The sequence below is a fragment of the Salmo trutta genome, chromosome 23 (assembly GCF_901001165.1).
Source record: "Salmo trutta chromosome 23, fSalTru1.1, whole genome shotgun sequence".
Classification (NCBI taxonomy): Eukaryota; Metazoa; Chordata; class Actinopteri; order Salmoniformes; family Salmonidae; genus Salmo; species Salmo trutta.
This window is the reverse complement of record NC_042979.1, coordinates 26,017,291-26,041,254: the sequence shown is the minus strand read 5'-3', so window position 1 is coordinate 26,041,254 and position 23,964 is coordinate 26,017,291. Positions and strand designations below refer to the sequence as shown.

The window sequence follows — 23,964 nt, the reverse complement described above, 5'->3', positions numbered from 1 at the left end:
CCAAAGTTCAATCTTGATTTCATCAGACCAGAGAATCTTGTTTTTCATGGTCTGAGAATGCTTTAGGTGCCTTTTGGCAAACTCCAAGTGGGCTGTCATGTACCTTTTACTGAGGAGTGGCTTCCGTCTGGCCACTACCGTAAAGGCCTGATTGGTAGAGTGCTGCAAAGATGGCTGTCCTTTTGGAAGGTTCTTCCATCGCCACAGAGAAACTCTGGAGCTCTGTCAGAGTGACCATCGGGTTCTTGATCACCTCGCTGACCAAGGCCCTTCTCCCCCGATTGCTCAGTTTGGCTGGGCAGCCAGCTCTAAAAAGAGTCTTGGTGGTTTCAAACTTCTTCCATTTAAGAATGATGGAGGCCACTGTGTTCTTAGGGACCTTCAATGCTGCATACATTTTTGGGCACCCTTCCCCAGATCTGTGCCTCGACACAATCCTGTCTCAGAGCTCTACGGACAATTCCTTTGACCTCATGGCTTGGTTTTTGCTCTGACATGCACTGTCAACTGTGGGACCTTATATCGACAAGACTGTAACTACAAATTGGATACCACGAAAATGGGAGAAAAAGGGGTAAAACATTTTATTATAAAAAGATAGACAGCTGTGTGCCTTTCCAAATCATGTCCAATCAATTGAATTTAGCTCAGGTGGACTCCAAACAAGTTGTCAATGGAAACAGGATGCACCTGAGCTGAATTTCGAGTCTCATATCAAAGGGTTTAAATACTTATGTAAATAAGGTATTTCTGTTTTTTATTTTTTATAAATTTGAAAGCATTTCTTAAAACCTGTTTTTGATTTGTCATTATTGGGTATTTTGTGTACATTTATGAGGACCCAGTCTAAGGTCCTGAGTGCTCTGGAGCAGGTTTTCATCATGGATCTTTCTGGCGCCGGAGAAGATGGCAGATGTTTTACGTGCCCCCAACCAATTGTGTTTTTTTGTTCGCTTATTTGAGTTGTTGTAACTTATTTTTTACTTATTTTGTACATGATGTTGCCGTTACCGTCTCTTGTGACCGAAAATAACTTCTAGACATCAGGACTGTGATTACTCACCATGGACAAGCAGAATCCTCTTTTTCCTTTCATGACTCTGACGAACCTGACGCGAAGGATACGCTGCTTCCTCGGGAACAGGCCCCGATCCCTGTGAGGAGGAGGAGGGGCCGAAGGTCCAGCTGCCTTCTGAGAATTCGTAGGTGATCGAATAAACCCCCACTTCCCTCCATTCTGTAGCAAACTTGCAATCTTTGGACAATAAAATCAACGAGTCTGGACCACCTATACTCCACACACAGAGACACGTACAAAGCTCATCAATAAGTGCATTGATGACATCATCCCCACAGTGACCGTACGTAGATACCCCAACCAGAAGCCATGGATTACAGGCAGCATCCACACTGAGCTAAACCATCAAACAGGCAAGGCGTCAATACAGGACTAAGATTGAATCGTACTACACTGGTTCTGACACTCGTCGGATGTGACAGGGCTTGCAAACCATTACAGACTACAAGGGAAAGCACAGCCAAGAGCTGCCCAGTGACACAAGCCTACCAGATGAGCTAAACTACTTCTATGCTTGCTTCGAGGAAAATAACACTGAAACATGCATGAGAGCACCAGCTGATTTGGAAGACAGTGTGATCACTCACTCCGCAACCAATGTGAGTAAGACCTTTAAACAGGTCAACATTTACAAGTCCACAGGGCCAGATGGATTACCAGGACGTGTACTGTGAGCATGCGCTGAAAAACTGGCAAGTGTCTTCACTGACATTTTCAACCTATCCGAGTCTGTAATACCAACATGTTTTCAGCAGACCACCATAGTCCCTGTGCCCAAGAACACTAAGGTAACCTACCTAAACGACTACCGAACTGTAGCACTCACGTCTGTAGCCATGAAGTGCTTTGAAAGGCTGGTCATTGCTTAGATCAACACATTATCCCAGAAACCCTAGACTCACTCCAATTTGCATACTGCCCCAACAGACCGACAGATGATGCAATCTCCATTGCACTCCACACTGACCATTCCCACATGGACAAAAGGAACACGTATGTGAGAATGCTATTCATTGACTACAGCTCAGCGTTCAACACCATAGTGCCCTCAAAGCTCATCAATAAGCTAAGGACCCTGGGACTAAATACCTCCCTCTGCAACTGGATGGGCCGCCCCCAGGTGGTAAATGTAGGTAACAATACATCCGCCACGCTGATCCTCAACACAGGGGCCCTTCAGGGGTGTGTGCTCAGTCCCCTCCTGTACTCCCTGTTCACTCATGACTGCACGGCCAGGCACGACTCCAACACCATCATTAAATTTGCCAATGACACAACAGTGGTAGGCCTGATCACCGACAACTACGAGACAGCCTATAGGGAGGAGGTCAGAGACCTGGCCGTGTGGTGCCAGGACAACAACCTCTCCCTCAACATGATCAAGTCAAAGGAAAGGAATGTGGACTACAGGAAAAAGAGGACCGAGCACGCCCCCATTCTCATCGACAGGGCTGCAGTGGAGCATGTTGAGAGCTTCAAGTTCCTTGGTGTCCACATCACCAACAAACTAACATGGTCCAAGCACACCAAGACAGTCGTGAAGAGGGCACGACAAAACCTATTCCCACTCAGGAGACTGAAAAGATTTGTCATGGGTCCTCAGATCCTTAAAAGGTCTTACAGCTGCACCATCGAGAGCATCCTAACTGGTTGCATCTCTGCCTGGCCTCCAACTGCAAGGCACTAAAGAGGGTAGTGCGAACGACCCAGTACATCACTGGGGCCAAGCTTCCTGCCATCCAGGACCTCTATACCAGGTGGTGTCAGAGGAAGGCCCTAAACATTGTCAAAGACTCCAGCCATCCTAGTCATAGACTGTTCTCTCTGCTACCGCATGGCAAGCGGTACCGGAGCACTAAGTCTAGGTCCAAGAGGCTTCTAAACAGCTTCTACCCCAAGCCATAAGACTCATGAACATCTAGTCAAATGGCTACCCAGACTATTTGTAGTTCCCCCCACCCCCTTTTTACACCACTGCTTCTCTCTGTTGTCATCTATGCATAGTCACTTTAATAACTCTACCTACATGTACATACTACCTCAAATAACCGGTGCCCCCGCACATTGACTCCGTATCGGTACCCCCCCGTATATATTTTCGCTATTGTTATTTCACTGCTGCTCTTTAATTACTTGTTACGTTTATCTCTTATTCTTATCTGTATTTTTTGAAACTGCATTGTTGGTTAGGGGCTCGTAAGTAAGCATTTCAATGCGCCAACCTGTTGTCCGCGACCTGTTGTCGGCGCATGTGACTAATACAATTTTATTTGATTGCTCATCTTTCCCTCGAGTCTGACTAATATCCAAGTTCCTGCCACTGATAAACATTCACGTTTTTTATTTAATACGTTTTAGAATAAGGCTGTTACGTAACAAAATGTGGAAGGGGTCTGAATGATTTCCGAATGCACCGTATTTAGTTATTAACTAATAAGTAAGTAATAAGTAATAGCACATTAGTATAGCACATAGTAGTCAGTGACAAATATAAAAGCTGGGCTTCGTTAAAACCCTGGAAGGGATACCAAATTAATAGTTACAGATCAACTCTCCGGTACTAGGTACTGCCCAGCCTATGGTTTTATTCTTATAGTGGATATAACGTTGAAGATTGTTTCAAAGTTACAAATTCAACTATTTTCCACAAGGTTTTTCTTTGTTGAAAACTGGTTACAATGATGACTTAATCTTGTGGTGGAAATTTCACCCTCAAAACAACAGTTTCCGTTGATGACTTTTTTCAAATCCAGTGTATTTTCCATGTAGATTTCACTTCACAAAATTTTGACAAATTACGTTGAAACAATGTTTATTCAACCATTTTGTGCCCAGTGAGTTGCTTCTATGGGTATAAGGCCACATACACTGTATATACAAAAGAATGTGGACACCCCTTCAAATTAGTGGATTCGGCTATTTCAGCCACACCCGTTGTTGACAGGTGTATAAAATCGAGCACACAGCCATGCAATCTCCATAGACAGACATTGGCAGTAGAACGGCCTTACTGAGGAGCTCAGTGACTTTCAACGTGGCACCGTCATAGGTTGCCACCTTTCCAACAAGTCAGTTCGTCAAATTTCTGTCTTGCTAGATCTGCCCCAGTCAACTGTAAGTTCTGTTATTGGAAGTGGAAATGTCTAGGAGCAACAACGGCTCAGCCACGAAGTGGTAGGCACACAAGTTCACAGAACAGGACCGCTGAGTGTCTGTCCTCGGTTCCAAACTGCCTCTGGAAGCAACGTCAGCACAAGAATTGTTCTTCAGTAGCTTCATGAAATGGGTTTCCATGGCTGAGCAGCCGCACACAAGCCTAAGATCACCATGCGCAACGCTAAGTGTCGGCTGAAGTGGTGTAAAGCTCGCCGCCATTGGACTCTGGAGCAGTGGAAACGTGTTCTCTGGAGTGATGAATCACCCTTCACCATCTAGCAGTCCGACGGATGAATCTGGGTTTGGCAGATGCCAGGAGAACGCTACCTGCCCGAATGCATAGTGCCAACTGTAAAGTTTGGTGGAGGAGGAACAATGGTCTGGGGCTGGTTTTCATGGTTCGGGCTAGGCCCCTTAGTACCAATGAAGGGAAACCTTAACGCTACAGCATACAATGACATTCTAGACGATTCTGTGCTTCCAACTTTGTGGCATCAGTTTGGGGAAGGCCCTTTTCTCTTTCAGCATGCCAATGCCCCCATGCACATAGCAAGGTCTATACAGAAATGTTTTGTTGAGATCGGTGTGGAATAACTTGACTGGCCTGCACAGAGCCCTGACCTCAACCCCATCGAACACTTTTGGGATGCATTGGATCGCCGACTGCAAGCCAGGCCTAATTGCCCAACATCAGTGCCCAACCTCACTAATGCTCTTGAATGAAAGCAAGACCCCGCAGCAATGTTCCACCATCTAGTGGAATGCCTTTCCAGAAGAGTGGAGGCTGTTATAGAAGCAAAGGGGGTACCGCCTCCATATTAATGCCCATGATTTTGGAATGAAATGGTTAACGAGCAGGTGTCCACATACTTTTGGTCATGTAGTGTACTTCCCTCAAAGATGTTTACATTCCACCGATTATCAATGTACGCATCAACACAGGAGACGGCATTGACAAAAAACTATTATTGACAACAAGTAAAAGTATGCATGAGTGAATGGCTGTCGTTACCAATAACGAACAAACACCTTTTCTCAGCAATTTTTTCTATATTCTGGCTAATTATGTGGACCATTCTGATACCACGCCTTTGGCACGCTGCCACGAGCAGGTTGGACTGGTCCGACTTCCAACTCCCAGCAGGAAGTACTCTGGGTATAAACCTCCCTGAGAGCGTTGGACCGAATTGTTACTCAGGTGCACATAGCAGGTGTGTTTTAGTATATATGTGTGACAGGGAGAGGTGACAATACTGTCTTGACTGTGGAGAGTGGGAGGAGACATACAGAGACAGGAGCTGAGTCTGTATTGTAGCTACCTCTCTGGAGATATAAACCCTGATCTATAGAGCCTGTGGATTCGCTGTAGCCTGGTGCAGAGGCCTGAGACCGAGACCCATCCATCTCCATTCTGTCTCTGAAATCACAGGTGAGCAGCACCACTACATACTTGTGTTACTTTCTTACGGCTTGGTTGATGGTTCTGATATCATCTTGGTTTCTTCCCAATCCACAAGTCTTTATAGGTGAGAGGAGGCACTGATGTGGTTAAATCTTGGATCCACTAATACTACTCTTGGTACTGATGGTATTTCCAATACAATGTATACGCCATATTCTTGTCTGATTCAGAGTCAAATTTCCATTAAATGTCATACAATTATTCAATACAGGGGATAAAAAGGGTATGGAATTCAATTTGGATATGACATTTCTTTTCCTTTAAAGTTGTTATTGTCACGTACATTAGTACAGCCTTTCTTGCTTGCTCTTTCCCTTCAACGCAGTAGTACATATTAGTTGTATTATACATTTTTTTTATAAAAAAGTCCAGTGGACCAAAAACACACTAGAAAAATAAATAATAAGAACATAATGAAGTAAGTAAGCTATATATAGGGACAGTTCCAGGGTCAGTGCCAATACCATATTTACAATGTGCAGGGATCCTGTAGTGGTAGGGTTAGATATGTATAGGGGTAAGGTGACAAGGCATCAGGATATATCATAAACAGTGTAGCAGCAGTGCATTTGATGATTGTATGTGCATGTGTGTGCATGTGTAGAATCAGTATGAATGTGTTAGTGTTATGTGTGTGTGAGCAAATTAAGTATGTGTGTGTGTGTGCATGCGTGCATGAGTGTGTCAGTGTGAGTGTGTGTGAGTGAGTGTGTAGAGTGTGCATAAAGTCAGTGCAAAAATACCAATAAAATAGAAGGGTCAATGCATATAGTCCATGTAGCCATTTTGCTATCTATTTAGCAGTCTAATGGCTTGGGAATAGAAGCTGTTCAGGAGCCTGTTGGTGTCAGATTTGATGCTCCGGTACTGCTTGCTGTGTGGAAGGTGAGAGAACAGGCTATGCCTTGGGGGGCTGGAGTCTTTAACATTTTTCCAGGCCTTCCTTTTACACCGCCTGATAAAGAAGTACTGGAAGGCAGGGAGCTCTGCCCCAGTGATGTACTGGGCTGTCCGCACCACCCTCTATAGCACCATGCGATTGATGGCGGTGCAGTTGCCATACCAAGCAGTGATGCAGCCAGCACGGTATGGCAACTGCACTGCCATCAATCACATGGCGCTATAGAGGGTGGTGCGGACAGCCCAGTACATCACTGGGGCAGAGCTATATAACTTTTTGAGGATTTGAGGGCCCATGCCAAATCTTTTCAACCTCCACAACAACCCCGTCGATGTGAATGGGGGCGTCCTCACCCCTCTTTCTCCAGCAGTCCACGATCAGCTCCTTGGTCTTACTGACGTTGAGGGAGAGGTTGTTGTCCTGGCACCACACTGCCAGGTTTCTGACCTTCTCCATGTAGGCTGTCTCATCGTTGCCGGTGATCAGGCCTACCACTGTCGTGGCGTCAACAAACTTGATGATGGTGTGGAGTCGTGCGTGGCCACGCAGTCTTGGGTGAACAGTGAGTACAGGAGGGGACTAAGCCCGTCAGGAAGTCCAGTTGCAGAGGGAGGTGTTCTGTCCCAGGGTCCCAAGGTTGGTGAAAGGTTTTTAAATAAAGTGGTAAATTGCTTTGTTTTTTCACATTTCACATTGAATTGCACGAAGCTATATTAGTTGTCTTGGAAATCGCAGACCTAGGGGAACAGCAATGTGCAAAAGAACAGTGTACGCTTGAACACTGTTAACATTGTGGGAGGCAAGCCGTCTGCTTAGGGAGACCACTATTCAGGGCCGGCTCCAGGCATAAGCGGCATAAGCGGTCGCTTAGGGTCCCTGGCCACTAGGGGGCCCACGATCAACACACTTAAAAAAAAAAATTTTAGGTAGGAACTCAGTCGGGGTCTCAATTAACTGTTGAGAGTTAGTATAGTAGAATACACAAGGTGCCATTATAAAATGTGGTTGTACATCAGCAGTTTTTCTGTTATGTCAGTTACTGACAGTCACTCAATTAGCCATGTCAGCGAAAATGCTTGGATTGGTAAGTTTGTCTAGCTATCTAAACTTGTGGTAATCTTGGCCAAATACCGACAGGGCACCACCAGGGGGCCCACATTGATTTTGTTATTCCCCCCCAAATTTTTTTTTTGTAAATGTATAAGAAATTACAAACTGAAATATAACATTAACATAAGTATTCAGACCCTTTACTCAGTACTTTGTTGAAGCACCTTTGGCAGCGATTACAGCCTCGAGTATTCTTGGGTATGACGCTACAAGCTTGGCACACCTGTATTTGGCGAGTTTCTCCCATTCTTTTCTGCAGATCCTTTTAAGCTCTGTCAAGTTGGATGGGGAGCGTAGCTGCACAGCTATTTTCAGGTCGAGAGAGATGTTTCCTTTGTGCGTGACGATTGGAATTCAGATCAGAGCATTTTGTTTCTCATGGTCTGAGTCCTTTAGCTACCTTTTGGTAAACTCCATGCGGGCTGTCATGTGCCTTTTACTGAGGGGTGGCTTCCGTCTGGCCACTCTACTATAAAGGTCTGATTGGTGGAGTGATGCATAGATGGTTGTCCTTCTGGAAGTTTCTCCTGTCTCCACAGAGGAACTCTGGAGATCTGTCAGACTGACCATCTGGTTCTTGGTCACCTCCCTGACCAAGCTCCTTCTCCCTTGATTGCTCAGTTTGGCCAGGGAAGCCAGCTCTAGGAAGAATATTGGTGGTTTAAAAAAAATGTCCATTTAAGATTGATGGAGGCCACTGTGTTCTTAGGGACCTTCTTAGGGACCATTTCTGCTGCAGAAATATTTTGGTACCTTTCCCCCAGATCTGTGTCTCGACACAATACTGTCTCAGAGCTCTAAGGACAATTCCTTCAATCTCATGGCTTGGTTTTTGCTCTGACAAAACCTGTCAACTGTGGGATCTTATATAGGCAGGTGTGTGCCTTTCCGAATGTCCAATTAATTAAATTTACCACAGGTGGACTCCAATAAAGTTGTAGAAACATCTCAAGGATGATCAATGGAAACAGGATGCACCTGAGCTCAATTTTGAGTCTCATAACAAAGGGTCTGAATACTTGTGTAAATAAGGTATTTCTTTTTATATATATATATATATATATATACATTTGCAAACATTTCTAAAAACCTATTTTTGCTTTGTCATTATGGGGTATTGTGTGTAGATTGATGAGGGGAAAAAAACTATTTTATGAATTTTAGAATAAGGCTGTAATGTAACAAAATGTGGAAAAACTTAAGAGGTCTGAATACTCTCTGTATGTCAACACACAGGCGATTGTGTCAGTCTAGATGGTTACTCTCTACCTGGGTGCCTCGGAAACCAATTGCTGTTTGTGGCTCTATTCAGCAACACAGAGTGAAACTGAAAAATCTGTCATAATTAACTTAACTTTGCAAGAGACACCGAAAACACATTCACAGTGTGATGAAATGGGACATATTTTGATACTTTGTGTACTGCCTCTTTCGTGGTTGATCTTTAAGGTCCTTGTGCATAACATACGTGAATTAAACGTTCATGAAATAATAAAAGAAACAAAATATTTAAACATTTAATTCACATATGTAAGAAATAGACAATGAAAGAGGACCTTATCAGAATCTATAAAACAGACATATTTCTCATAGAGATTAAATGTTGAGTAACAAAGTGGCACACAGACGTGCTTGTGCCATATTCCGTCTCTGACTCTCCTCCACTCTCCAATCTCATAGCTCGGCAGGGCACATATGTCATTTATCCAATGTTCCTTTTAGAAGTGTGAAATGTTACACAACATTCAGATGAAAAAGTTTTGTGTATAACATGATTGTCCATTTAGCAGAATAGCGGATAATGTTGGGTTTTTATGTTGCATTTCTATCTGTAATGTTGTGAACGCATCACCTCACTGAATGCAGCCCTAGTCTATGATTGATCTGTCCTTTCCAATAGAACAGAAAACAGAACAATTTGCCAATTGTGACAGCCTGGGTGTTGACAGGGACAAACACATGGTTGAGTTCGATCAGTGGCCAAACACATAGGCATGTTTAACCTTGATCAGTCACACATTGCGTTGAGAACAGGGTTGTGGTGATATTTAGTTATCATCATCAGTTCTATTTTGGAGCACGGTTACTGTAAATCAACTGTTGGCAATTGAAGACGGGTTGAAATGCGTATAGTAGTCAAAGTGGTTTTATTTGTCGGTTCATCAGTCAAACTCATTGTTTGATTTGTAGGGAAGCCTCAGTCAAAATGTTGAATGTGCATTGTAAATACTGTACAGTATGTTGTTGATGTGTGAGAGATTATTGCTTAAAATACTGTTAGGCTACTATACCTGTTTAAACTATGAATGTCAATGATGAATGTACCACATGATGCTGTTGTCTTCTTCAGTATGTTGTGTAAACATTGTGGTAATGTTGTGGGTGTATTGTGTGTTTGTTCTCAGGCAGAAAAAAATGGCCCATGGAAAGAACCAGGATGAGAGACACGAAGAACAGGTCGAAGAATTGGGAGAGGAGACCTTCCTCAAAGACCTCCATCTGTACATGAAGAAGAGAAATACACCCATAGAGAAAATACCACACCTGGGCTTCAAACAGAGTGAGTATACTGTACTGCAAATAAAAATGCACATGCACGCTTGCATGCGCACACACACAGACACAGGCAAGCATGCACACACATACAGTGCTTGCACGCGCATACACAGTAATTGAGATCTCTCAGACTGGATGTACAGCTGATATTTTGTTTATTGTTTCTATATTTCTAGTCGGTCTGTTCATGATGTACAAGACTGTGAAAAGCTTGGGTGGCTACCCCCAGGTAAAATAACAATAACATTTCTAATATGTATTATGTTTAAGTGAGATTTTTTTTGTGCACTCTTGATTTCTGATTAAAATAGGTGTGAACAATTCATATTTCAAGTCAAATCACAGATTCAACAGAAAATCATGTTAATTTGTATTTAAAGTAAACTATCCTCCTGTCACTTAAATAGCACCCATAGCCTTATGTCTGAGCAGGAAATGTAATATATATTTATTTAGTAAACTGAGGTATACCAACCATTTGTGTCTGTGTCAAAGATCCATTTCTTTCTCACGGAAGTTATTGTTTTTATTTGCTTAAGGAAACAATCTCAAATGACTGTAGCAGCGGCAGGGAGATATTACTAGTGTCATATGATACAGATAGGCAGAATGTATTATAGCACTTTGGTAGCTGCTACATTGACAGGCTGCCAGACTGGCATTCCTATCAAGGTTTTGATACAACATGATCTCTCCTTGACAAGTTTGGAGGGATAAGAGTCAAACCACTCTTTATCAAGAGATACAACAACAACTATTAATGATATTGACTAGAGAAAGAAGTGTATTATTAAACTTGTTTATTATACATCTGTGCATGTGGTTAGATGGTTAGATGGTTTATTATACCTGTTAGGATGTTGTTAAAACTTGTAATGTATGGCATCACATTTCATGTATGTCTATGTTACATACAGTATACAAAGGTGTTAAAATAATCCTGAATCTTTCCCAGGTGACGGCCCAGCAGAGGTGGAAGCAAGTATACAACACCCTGGGAGGAAACCCCAGAAGTACCAGTGCAGCCACCTGCACCCGTAGACACTACGAGAAGTAAGTCAGAGCAAACGTATTATACAAGCGTGTCTGTGCTCGCGTGTGTGCTTGAATGTTTGTCTGCATATACCTGTGTAATTACGCATAACGGTGGATGCTTGCATATCTTTGCATGACTTTGACACAGATAATGCAAGTACATTAAGTGTATGTGTGGTATGTGTAAATCAGTTCAGAATCTATAAATGTTCTTTATGTTGCCTTAGGCTGCTTCTGCCGTATGAGTGTCATGTAAATGGAGAAGACTACATGGAGGTACTGCCACAATGCCAGCAGAAGCGTTTACATTACAGTAGGCTCAGTGAGCAGGACGAGTGCCCTAGGACAGCCAAGCGAAGCATGACGTACAGAGCTCTACAGACATCCCTGCACCAGGTACTGTACACTAACAAGCAAACATATACACACACACATGCACACTAGCATGTGACAAGCACTAATATACCGATGAAGACACAAAGACACACGCAAACACATTTAAATGAATTGACTAACTCATTGTTGTTCTGTTCTCTTAGAACCCCCATAACTTCCTGACAGACTCCAGAGTGAGGATCATCCCTATGCCTGTGCACTACCGTCAGTACTACCACCACCCCGTCCACCCCGTCCACCCAGATCTGCTCCCCTATGTCCACCCACCTCTGACCCCCAGCAGCCACCCCAGCAGCCTCCCCTCCCCTCAAGGACAGACAGAGAGGGCCAAGCAGCCTCTGGAGCGCTTACGCTTCCTGGCCAATCAGTACAAGGACTCCTCAGGCTGGACTGAGCCACTCAACCTCAGTCACAAGAAGGCTAGTCAGGAGTCAGGCTGTCACCCTGCTTCATCCTTCGCCCCTCCTCCCTCCAACAACTCCCCAAGGTTCTTGAATACGGTCTCACCTCTGTACCCCGCCAAGGGACTGGTTAAAGATGAGGGCTGTGAGACACCGGAGGGGGAGGTGCCCCTGGGGAAAACCTACCACTACCCCTTGGGGACCAGAGACGACTACGTCATCAACCTCACTTCCTCCTCCTCTGGCGGTTCCTCCCGCAGCCCGACCTCAGCCTCCAGCCCAGGCATGAAGAAAGAGTCCCCCGTCCCCTCTCCGCTGCAGAGTTGCAGGGATAGTGTCCCCTCCATGGTTCACGTCCCCAAACTCCAGAAGAGAGACTACCCAGATTGGCCCAGGGGGGAGTGGAGAGGGGAAAGCCCCAAGCACAGTCCAGGGCCTCTCAATTCTAGTCACGCTCTGCGCAGTACCCCCAGAGGGACAGATGGAAGGATGGAGATCCAGATCCCGCTGGCAATGCTCCATGACTGGGTAAAAGGAGTTCTGCTGTGTGGGCCTGCTGGCACCCGGCCTGGGGATCTATCACTGCAGGGTCCAACCATGGGCCAGACCCCAGGCTCAGAGCCCAGGGAGAGGGAAAGGGCACAGGCCTGGTCTGACACCTCTCCCACTATTGCCACCCATGCTGACCAGGTCTTCCACAACCATCACAAAGACCAGGACAGGGGTTCTGGGGATCTGAGAGAGAGGAGTCTGGAGAGGCAAAGGAACCTGCCTAGGCCCACCACCACCACCTCCCCTAGTACCAGTCACCGCCGCCCCATGGCGCCCTACCAGTTCTCCAGCTACAAGCCTCAGCCATCAGGGAGCATCGTCCGTAACCCGGACAGCTGGAATTTGGATCTCCGGGAGGACGCCAGGAGGCCCTACCACCCAAAACTCATGTACCCACAGGATCTATTGGATAAAGCCCAGCCAATCCCCTTAAAGATCCACCCCAGCAGCCAGGCTCTGGAGCAGGATAGTGTAGGCCACACATCCCCGGGCAATTGTCCAGGCACATCACTGGGAAGGGTGGAGAACCCTTACATGGCTCTGATGGTGAACCCCTCATTTCCTTCTCTGGTGCCACTGACACCTGAGGAGTTAATGAAGTTAAAGAGGCTCATCTCAAGCTCTTCATGAATAGAATGCAACAGCAGGACAACAACCTGCTAATTAATATAAAATATGATGCACTCTGGACAAAAATCTGTTACATGTCAACATTGACATTGGACACTTAAAAAGCCCTCATTACTGTTCAAAATCAAGAGACAATGTAGCACTACTGTTGACTAACTTTTTAAGTACTTCAGAAAATGAATTTAGTCTTTTAATCTTCGGTATTTTTATCCTTTGAAGCTTGCTAACAATTTATTGTGGACTGGAGTGAAACATTTTTTTTCCTTCATCTCAGCGGTTTGTTTTGAACATGAAGTAGCATCGAAAAAAATGATGTAGCCTGATAATGACAGTAAAAAAGCTTGAAACGAATTATACAAGTTTACTACCCAGACAAAGAAGGGACATTTTATTGAGTTCTGCTTGTAATTTTGTTGAGAATTGTGACTTCTACAATTTTTTTTGGAGTTGTTGTTATGCCAGTCATTCTTGTTGTTATGCCACAAACTCTTATTTTACAATGACAGTCTAGGAACAGTGGGTTAACTGCCTTGTTCAGTGGCAGAACAACAGATTTCTACTTTGTCAGCTCAGGGATTCGATCTTGCAACCTTTTGGTTACTAGTCCAACGGTCTAACCACAAGGCTACCTGCTGTTTTTGAGGAGGAACAATTATATAACAATATAAAAGATACACTATATTCTGAATTTGTGAATGTTTTTATATATGTTTGTAAATGTCATATTTTCTTCCTATTCTTATTTTACCACGAGTAATGTTGGATTATTTTAATCCTTTTCAAGTTTACAAATTTTCACACATTAAATATTCAGATGTTTTATCGAATGACTCCAGAATTGTCTATTATTTCCTCCTAATATTTACATACAGTTGAAGTCGGAAGTTTACATACACCTTAGCCAAATACATTTAAACTCAGTTTTTCACAATTCCTGACATTTAATCCTAGTAAAAATTCCTTGTCTGAGGTCAGTTAGGATCACCACTTTATTTTAAGAATGTGAAATGTCAGAATAATAGTAGAGAGAATGATTTATTTCAGTTTAAATTTTTTTCATCACATTCCCAGTGGGTCAGAAGTTTACATACACTCATAGCATTGCCTTTAAATTGTTTAACTTGGGCCAAATGTTTTGGGTAGCCTTCCACAAGCTTCCCACAATAAGATGGGTGAATTTTGGCCCATTCCTCCTGACACAGCTTTTTCAGTTCTGCCCACAAATTTGTAATGGGATTGAGGTCAGGGCTTTGTGATGGCCACTCCAATGCCTTGACTTTGTTGTCCTTGAGCCATTTTTGCCACAACTTTGGAAGTATGCTTGTGGTCAATGTCCATTTGGAAGACCCATTTGCGACCAAGCTTTAACTTCCTGACTGACGTCTTGAGATGTTGCTTCAATATATCGACATAATTGTCCCACCTCATGATGCCATCTATTTTGTGATGTACACCAGTCCCTCCTGCAGCAAAGCACCCCCACAACATGATGCTGCCATCCCCATGCTTCATGGTTGGGATGTTGTTCTTCAGCTTGCAAGCCTCACCCTTTTTCCTCCAAACATAATGATGGTCATTATGGCCAAACAGTTCTATTTTTTTTTCATCAGACCATAGGACATTTCTCCAAAAAGTACAATCTTTGTCCCCATGTGCAGTTGCAAACTGTAGCCTGGCTTTTTTATGGCGGTTTTGGAGCAGTGGCTTCTTCCTTGCTGGGCGGCCTTTCAGGTTATGTCAAGATAGGACTCGTTTTGCAGTGGATATAGATACTTTTGTACCTGTTTCCTCCAGCATATTCACAAGGTCCTTTGCTGTTGTTCTGGGATTGATTTGCACTTTTCGCACCAAAGTACGTTCATCTCTAGGAGACAGAACGCATCTCCTTCCTGAGCGGTACGATGGCTGAGTGGTCCCATGGTGTCTATACTTGCGTACTATTGTTTGTACAGATGAACGTGGTACCTTCAGGCGTTTGGAAATTGCTCCCAAGGATGGACCAGACTTGTTGAGGTCTACAATTTTCTTTCTGAGGTCTTGGCTGATTTCTTTTGATTTTCCCATGATGTCAAAGCAAAGAGGCACTGAGTTTGAAGGTAGGCCTTGAAATACATCCACAGGTACACCTCCAATTGACTCAAATGATGTCAATTAGCCTATGAGAAGCTTCTAAAGCCATGACATCATTTTCTGGAATTTTCCAAGCTGCTTAAAGGCACAGTTAACTTAGTGTATGTAAACTTCTGACCCACTGAAATTGTGATACAGTGAATTATAAGTGAAATAATCTGTCTGTAAACAATTGTTGGAAAAATTACTTGTGTCATGCACTCAGTAGATGTCCTAACCGACTTGCCAAAACTATAGTTTGTTACCAAGAAATGTGTGGAGTGGTTGAAAAACGAGTTTTAATGATTCCAAACTAAGTGTATGTGAACTTCCGACTTCAGCTGTAGTATTCTACAAACATGCATAATCTAACAACTATATCAACTCATTATGCATAGTCAAAACCTTAAGCAAAGTGGAACTTCAGAACAATCAGCGAGAATTTGTTTGTGGTTGGAACACAAATATGAAATACCAGGAAGTGTCAGCATGAAATCCGATGCCACCTATATTCCTCAGAAACACGTTCATGTGTGTACTACAGCACCGTTCTGTTGACTTTGGACCGGAGCTTGTTTTGTCAGATGTGTAAGTCCACAGGGCTTATTTTACTGGAAATGTATAATTGCATTGCCGACGCCCACTGAAGCAAAAGCTATCTCAGAAGAATAAGCCTTTAACAGGCTGCTATAGCCATAAACACAAGTTATCCCTGACTGAAGAGGGAGAGAATCAAGGAGGAATAGTCCTAAAAAAGAACACTAAAAACACGTCAGCTGACACTCATAAAACAGAAGCAATCATCTTGTCATCAGGATTGTAATTAATCCATCTTTTTCCTGTTTGTTGTGTTTTGTCTGACATAGGAAGGCATTGTCTAAATCAAATCAAAGTTTATTTGTTGGGTACACAGTTTAGCAGATGTTATAGCAGGTGCAGCGAAATGCTTACGTTACTAACTCCTAACAATGGAGCTGAAATCCGCAGCATTTACGGTGAATGCGATGTAATGGCTGTCATAGAGAGGGGACCAAAGCGCAGCGTGTTGATTGCTCATGATGAATATTTATTATAACTCAAAACACTAAAGGAAAAATAACAAAGAAGGAAAACGAAAGCGCACAGTTCTGTCAGGTACATAAACTAAACAGAAGACAACTTCTCACAAACACAGGTGGAAAAAAAATCTACTTAAGTATGATCTCCAATTAGAGACAACGAGGACTAGCTGCCTCTGATTGGAGATCATCCCAAAAAACAACAACATAGAAATAGAAAAACTAGAACCTGAACATAGATATACAAAACATAGAAAAACACAAAACACCCCCGTCACTCCCTGACCTACTCTACCATAGAAAATAACATCTTACTATGGTCAGGACGTGACAGTACCCCCCCCAAAGGTGCAGACTCCGAATGCCCCTAAAAAACTAAAAAGGGAAGGTAGGGTGGGTAACTCCTTTCTATGGCGGCTCTAGTACAGTCCACATAACCTTATCCTCCAGCAGAGGAGGCGGCTCCGGTTCGGGGCATAACCCCCGCTCCACCCGCTGATCCCTCTGCTTTAGTACCACCGGACCGTGGATCGCCGCTGAAAACTCCGGGCTGCAGGCCGCCGCTGGAGGCTCCGGACTGGGGAGCATCGCTGGAGGCTCCTCGCCATGGATCATCACTACAGGTTCCGCGCCATGGATCATCACTGGAGGCTTTGTGCCATGGATCATCACTGGAGGCTCCGTGCCATGGATCATCTCTACAGGCTCCAGGCCATGGATCATCTCTACAGGCTTCTTGCCATGGATTATTCCAAAAGGCTTCTTGCCATGGATCATCCCTACAAGCTCCGGACCATGGATCATCACTGGAGGCTCCGTGCCATGGATCATCACTGGAAGCTTCTTTCATGGAGCTGGAATAGGTCTCACCGGACTAGGAAACGTCGTTGAGAGTTCTGGACTAGGGAACGTCGCTGGAGGCTGGGTGCGCAGAGCAGGCACAGGGTATACTGGGCCGTGGAGGCGCCCTGGAGGTCTGGAGCTTATGGCTGGCACAACTCGTCCTGGCTGGATAACCCCCGTAGCCCGGCAAGGGAGGGGCGCTGTAACAGGTCGCAAAGGTTTGTGCTGGCGAACTGGGGGTACCGTGCGTAGAGCTGGCGCAGGATAACCTGGGCCGAAGAGATGCACCGGAGACCAGGAACGCTGAGCAGGCACAATCCTTCCTGGATGAATGCTAACTCTAGCACGGCAACTGTGGGAAGCTTACACCGAGCACACCGGGCTGTAGCTGCGCACTGGCGACACAGTGTGCATCCCCGCATAGCACGGTGCTTGCTCGATCACTCGCCCCCCACGGTAAGCACGGGAAGTTGGCTCAGGTCTCCAACCTGACTCTGCCAATCTCCCCGTGTGCCCCTCCCCCCCCCATTTTTGGGGGGGGCTGCCTTTTGTGCTTGCCTTGTTGCCGGGCTAGTTCCTCTTCTCGTCGCCGCTCTGCTCTCGCTGTCTCCACCTGTTCCCATGGGAGGCGATCCCATCCAGCTTGGATCTCCTCCCACGTATTGGATCCCTTGCCGTCCATAATTTCTTCCCAGGTCCATTCCTGATCACGCTGCTTGGTCCTTTGGTGGTGGGTAGTTCTGTAACGGCTGTCATAGAGAGGGGACCAAAGCGCAGCGTGTTGATTGCTCATGGTGAATATTTATTATAACTCAAAACACTAAAGGAAAAATAACAAAGAGGGGAAAGCGCACAGTTCTGTCAGGTACATAAACTAAACAGAAGACAACTACCCACAAACACAGGTGGAAAAAAACCCTACTTAAGTATGATCTCCAATTAGAGACAACGAGGACTAGCTGCCTCTAATTGGAGATCATCCCAAAAAAACATAGAAATAGAAAAAACTAGAACCTAAACTAAGATATACGAAACATGGAAAAACACAAAACACCCCCTGTCACTCCCTGACCTGCTCTACCATAGAAAATAACTTCTTACTATGGTCAGGACGTGACATGCAATCTTCGAGAACTTCAGGAAAATTGCCTTTAAAAATGAACATTGTCGTTAACCTCTTATGACTAGGAGGCAGTATTTTCACGGCTGGATAAAAAACGTACCCGATTTAATCTGATTATTAGTCCTGCCCAGAAACTAGAATATGCATATAATTATTAGCTTTGGATAGAAAACACTCCAAAGTTTCTAAAACTGTTTGAATGGTGTCTGTGAGTATAACAGAACTCCTATGGCAGGCAAAAACCTGAGAAGGTTCTGTTCAGGAAGTACCCTGTCTGACCATTTCTTCCCCTTGTTGATTCTCTTTATCTATTACAAAGGATCTCTGCTCTTACGTGACACTTCCCACGTCTCCAATGGGCTCTCAGAGCCCGGGAAAAACAGGAATGACGTAATTCAAAGCCCTGGCTGAAGCACACGAGAGCAAAAGCTAAGTGGTCAATCAGTGGAGAAATGCTTACGCTCGCGACCTGCCCCGCCCCCGTCTTTCAGTTTTTCCCTCAGTTTACAGACATGCAGATTCCCGGTCGGAATATTATCGCTTTTCTACGAGATAAATTGCATAAAAATTGGTTTTAAACAGCGGTTGACATGCTTCGAAGTACGGTAATGGAATATTTAGACATTTTTTGTCACGTTCTGCGCCATGCTCGCGACCGTGATTTACCATTGGGATAGTGTCTAGAACGCACGAACAAAACGTCGTTGATGGAACATAACGAGGGATTATTTGGGACCAAACCTACATTTGTTATTGAAGTAGAAGTCCTGGGAGTGCATTCTGACGAAGAACAGGAAAGGTAAGACCATTTTTCTTATAGGAAATGTGATTTTGGTGAAGGCTAAACTGGTTGGGTGTCTAAATAGCTAGCCCTGTGATGCCGGGCTATGTACTTAGAATATTGCAAAATGTGCTTCATCCTAAAAGCTATTTTAAAATCGGACATATCGAGTGCATAGTGGAGTTCTGTATCTATAATTCTTAAAATAATTGTTATGCTTTTTGTGAACGTTTATCGTGAGTAATTTAGTAAATTCATCTGAAGTGTTCGGTGGGAATGCTAGTTCTGAACGTCACATGCTAATGTAAAAAGCTGGTTTTTGATATAAATATGAACTTGATTGAACAGACATGCATGTATTGTATAACATAATGTCCTAGGTGTGTCATCTGATGAAGATAATCAAAGGTTAGTGCTGCATTTAGCTGTGGTTTTGTTTTTTGTGACATTATATTCTAGCTTGAAAAATGGGTGTCTGATTATTTCTGGCTGGGTACTCTGCTGACATAATCTAATGTTTTGCTTTCGTTGTAAAGCCTTTTTGAAATCGGACAGTGTGGTTAGATTAACGAGAGTCTTGTCTTTAAATAGCCGTCAGCGCCAAGAAGTCGAGGGACTGGAGGGTAGCATAGGCTGAGATGAACTCTGCCTTGTTGGCCGCAGACCGGCAGTTCCAGAGGCTGCCGGAGACCTGGAACTCCATGTGGGTTGTGCGCGCTGGGACCACCAGGTTAGAGTGGCAGCGGCTATGCGGTGTGAAGCGTTTGTGTGGCCTGTGCAGAGAGGAGAGAACAGGGATAGACAGACACATAGTTGACAGGCTACAGGAGAGGCTACGCTAATGCAAAGGAGATTGGAATGAAGATTAACTAAACAACTGGGGAAGCGAGAGAGCAGGGCCTCCCTCACTAACCATTCACTGAAACACTCAAATATAATTTTTCCAACTTCCACTTTAGAAATTATAATTGATGTAAACTACAGTGGTTCAATGTTTCCAGGAATAGGCTCACACTTAGTTTATTCAGCTAGATAACTTGGTACAGTATTATTCCGTGAAACCCACCCTGTGCACCGTATCCTATGACGCCGTAGCTAACTAGCATGCTAGCATCCAATAACACACGGTTAGCACAAACACTTGGTTACAACAAACTACCAATGGATCATTTGTGTCCGTGTCTAATTCCTTTCATAACGCAGGAGTACGCGTCGTACTCCATACGACGAACGTGACAGAACTACCCACCAACAACGGACCAAGCAGCAGAGGAAGGAGCAGCAGAGGTATCTGGAATCGTGGACATGGGAGGAAATTTTGGACGGGGCAGGACCATGGCACCAGGCTGGGGAGTACCGACGCCCTAAGGAGGAGCTGGAGGCAGCCAAGGCGGAGCGGCGCCGTTACAAGGCATTATACGTGCCGATTGGCAAGTGCGAGAGGCAGCCCCCCCCAAAAAAATTTTGGGGGGGCACAGGGGGAGTGTGGCTAGGTCGGGCAATAGACCTGAGCCAACTCCCCATGCTTATTATGGGGAGCGTTTGGCGGGGAGAAGAGCGCCGGTCTATGCGGAAGTGTGTACGATCTCACCCATGCGCACGCACAGTCCGGTGCAAGCGATACCAGCCCGCCGTAAGTGCCGTGCTAGAGTGGGCATTCAGCCCGGGAGAAGTGCGCCGGCACAATACATCTGGCCACCAGTGCGTCTCCTGGGTCCAGGCTGCCCTGCGCCTGCTCTACGCACGGCAGCCATCAGTACTCTGCACAGCCCAGTTCGCCCTGTGCCAGCACTCCGCCCATGCAGGGCTACTGTTACAACCCAGCCAGGACGGGTTGTGCAGGTTGTGCGCTCCAGACCTCCAGTGCTTATTCATGACCCAGTGTATCCAGTTCCTGCTCCTCGCACTAGCCTTGAGGTGCGTGTCCCTAGTCTGGCGCCTCCATAGCCAGCACCATGCACCAGGCCTCCAGTGCGTCAGCCCAGTCCAGTACGTTCTGTTCTTGCTCCTCGCACTAGCCCTGTGGTGCGCATCCCTAGTCTGGTGTCTCCAAAGCCAGCCCCACGCACCAGGCCTTTTTTGCGCAGTCCCTGTCTAGAGCTTCCGGCGACAGTGCCCCGTCTAGAGCTTCCGGCGACAGTGCCTCGTCTAGAGCTTCCGGCGACAGTGACCCGTCTATAGCTTCCGGCGACAGTTCCCCGTCCAGAGCTTCCGGCAACAGTGCCCCATCCAGTGCTTCCGGCAACGTCCTACAGTCCGGAACCGACAGAAACGGCCCACAGTCCGGAACCAACAGAGACGGCCCACAGTCCGGAACCGACAAAGACGGCCCACAGTCCGGAACCGACAGAGACAGCCCACAGTCCGGAACCAACGCAGCCAGAGACGGCCTACAGTCCGGAACTGGCTCAGCCAGAGTCGCCCTAAAGTCTGGAACCGCCGCAGCCAGAGTTGCCCTACAGTCCGGAACCGGCGCAGCCAGAGTCGCCCTACAGTCCGGAACCGGCGCAGCCAGAGTCGCCCTACAGTCCGGAACCGGCGCAGCCAGAGTCGCCCTACAGTTCGGAACCGGCGCAGCCAGAGTCGCCCTCCAGTCCGGAACCGGCGCAGACAGAGTCGCCCTCCAGTCCGGAACCGGCGCAGACAGAGTCGCCCTCCAGTCCGGAACCGGCGCAGACAGAGTCGCCCTCCAGTCCGGAACCGGCGCAGCCAGAGTCGCCCTCCAGTCCGGAACCGGCGCAGCCAGAGTCGCCCTCCAGTCCGGAACCGGCGCAGCCAGAGTCGCCCTACAGTCCGGAACCGGCGCAGCCAGAGTCGCCCTCCTGTCATGAACCGGCGCAGCCAGAGTCGCCCTCCGGTCCAGAACCGGAGCTCCCAGAGTAGCCCTCCGGTCCGGAACCGGAGCTCCCAGAGTCCCCCTCCAGTCCGGAACCGGAGCTCCCAGAGTCGCCCTCCAGTCCGGAGCTCCCAGAGTCGCCCTCCAGTCCGGAGCTCCCAGAGTCGCACTCCAGTCCAAGGTCTCCAGCGATGCATATCAGCCCGAGGTCTCCAGCGATGCGCGTCAGCCCGAGGTCTCCAGCGATGCGCGTCAGCCCGAGGTCTCCAGCGATGCGCCTCAGCCCGAGGTCTCCAGCGACGCGCCTTAGCCCTGAGCCTTCAGCGGGTGTGGACAGATCAGGTTGGGGACTAAGGCTGGAGCCTGAGCCATCTCCATAGTAGGAGGATTGGGGGGGGGGGTGTAGCACAAGAACCGTCGGTGACGGTGGCCACCCTCCCTTCCCTCCCTTTAGTTTGGGATTATTTTGTTTTGGGGTTTATTTTTGTGTTTTTTGTTTGAGGTGCATCCGGGGTCTGCACCTTTGGGGGGGGGGTACTGTCACGTTCTGACCAGTAAAAGGGGTTGTTTCTTATTATAGTTTGGTCAGGGCGTGGCAGGAGGTGTTTGTTTAGTGTGTTTCGGGGGGTTTTGGGCAATGTTCTATGTTAGTCTATTTCTATGTCTGTGTCTATTTATTCTATTTCTATGCTTAGTTTATTGGGTTGACCTTCAATTGGAGGCAGCTGTTCCTTGTTGCCTCTAATTGAAGGTCCTATTTAATAGGGGTGTTTGTTCATTGGGATTTGTGGGTAGTCATTTTTCCTTACGGGACTGTTTTTTGTCATTGTTTTGTTCAAGTGTTTTTGTTTCGTTTCTTTAATAAATAAGAAGATGAGCATACACATTCCCGCTGCGTATTGGTCTACTCCATACGACGAACGTGACAGGTAAGGTGAGGGTGATTTGTGTTGTTCGGGTGAACATTTAGAATTTTTTGAAACTCTCAATTACACCGACTAAACCAAATAAAATACCTGGTCATAAAAACGTTGACAATACATGTATTAGTTAAAATATTTATGGCACTGCAGCATCAACCTGCTACTTCATAAAACTTAGTAGTTACTTTACCAGTCGCACTGGTTAGGAATACCATTTGGGGGTTATATTTCAAAAGACGAAAATGTGTCTGTCTGTTATGTCTCCCAGCATCTTCAGTAATCAGTAATTGTATACCTGTGACAACACTGATACTGTACATAAGCATGTACACAAAGTCCCTGTGCAGATGATCTTATATGCAGGCCTTAGCAAGGCCTGGGTAGGCATTGTAGTGTGAATACAAAGCATTGACTGAATTTACAAGACACACGCACACGCATACACACACACTTAAGGACTGCGGCACCTGTTATCAAATCACATGAACGTTCAAGTTTCTCCCTCAATATGAAAACTGACAATGCACTATGCCAAGAAGTAAGTCAACTCTGTTGTGAGATTTGTTGAGGATATTTGCAAAACCCCAGTTAAACAAGGAAAGACAGCCACCTGTTGTGTTTGAAGACAAACAGTGTCACAATATCACACACACTGTCTGAGGCACATGTTATCAATTCACATGAACGTTCAAGTTTCTCCATCAATATGCAGTGGTGTAAAAATACCTTAAAGTACAACTTAAGTCGTTTTTTTGGGATATCTGTACTTTACTATTTATATTTTGGACAACTTTTACTTCACTACATTCCTAAAGAAAATAATGTACTTTTTACTCCATACATTTTCCCTGACACCCAAAAGTACTCATTACATTTTGAATGCTTAGCAGGACAGGGAACTGGTCAAATACACACACTTATCAAGGGAACATCCCAGGTCAACCCTACTACCTCTAATCTGGCAGACCCACTAAACAAAAATGCTTTGTTTGTAAATTATGTCTAAGTGTTGGA

The 23,964-nt window shown here is 45.6% G+C and overlaps 1 protein-coding gene across 3 annotated transcripts; it reads left to right on the top strand.

Moving 5' to 3' along the window:
- Positions 1 to 5,406: 5,406 nt before the first annotated feature.
- Positions 5,407 to 14,104, top strand: LOC115159672 (uncharacterized). 3 transcript variants are annotated; one of them, XM_029709623.1, is made up of 6 exons: positions 5,407 to 5,663; positions 10,113 to 10,267; positions 10,440 to 10,492; positions 11,219 to 11,316; positions 11,526 to 11,694; positions 11,838 to 14,104. In XM_029709623.1, exons 2-6 carry the CDS (start codon positions 10,123 to 10,125, stop codon positions 13,275 to 13,277), a joined length of 1,905 nt encoding a protein of 634 aa, XP_029565483.1. In that variant the 5' UTR covers positions 5,407 to 5,663; positions 10,113 to 10,122; the 3' UTR covers positions 13,278 to 14,104. The 3 variants fall into 3 exon arrangements, with proteins under 3 accessions (XP_029565483.1, XP_029565484.1, XP_029565482.1); XM_029709624.1 differs by lacking the exon at positions 5,407 to 5,663 and adding an exon at positions 7,172 to 7,233; XM_029709622.1 differs by lacking the exon at positions 5,407 to 5,663 and having other exon boundaries at positions 8,860 to 10,267.
- Positions 14,105 to 23,964: the final 9,860 nt, after the last annotated feature.

Excerpts from the sequence above, each read along its gene's own strand:
- LOC115159672 (XM_029709622.1), top strand. The coding sequence starts at position 10,027 with ATGTACCACATGATGCTGTTGTCTTCTTCAGTATGTTGTGTAAACATT. Across the intron at positions 10,493-11,218 it reads GCTTGGGTGGCTACCCCCAG|GTGACGGCCCAGCAGAGGTG; the intron begins GTAAAATAACAA and ends AATCTTTCCCAG. Across the intron at positions 11,695-11,837 it reads TACAGACATCCCTGCACCAG|AACCCCCATAACTTCCTGAC; the intron begins GTACTGTACACT and ends CTGTTCTCTTAG.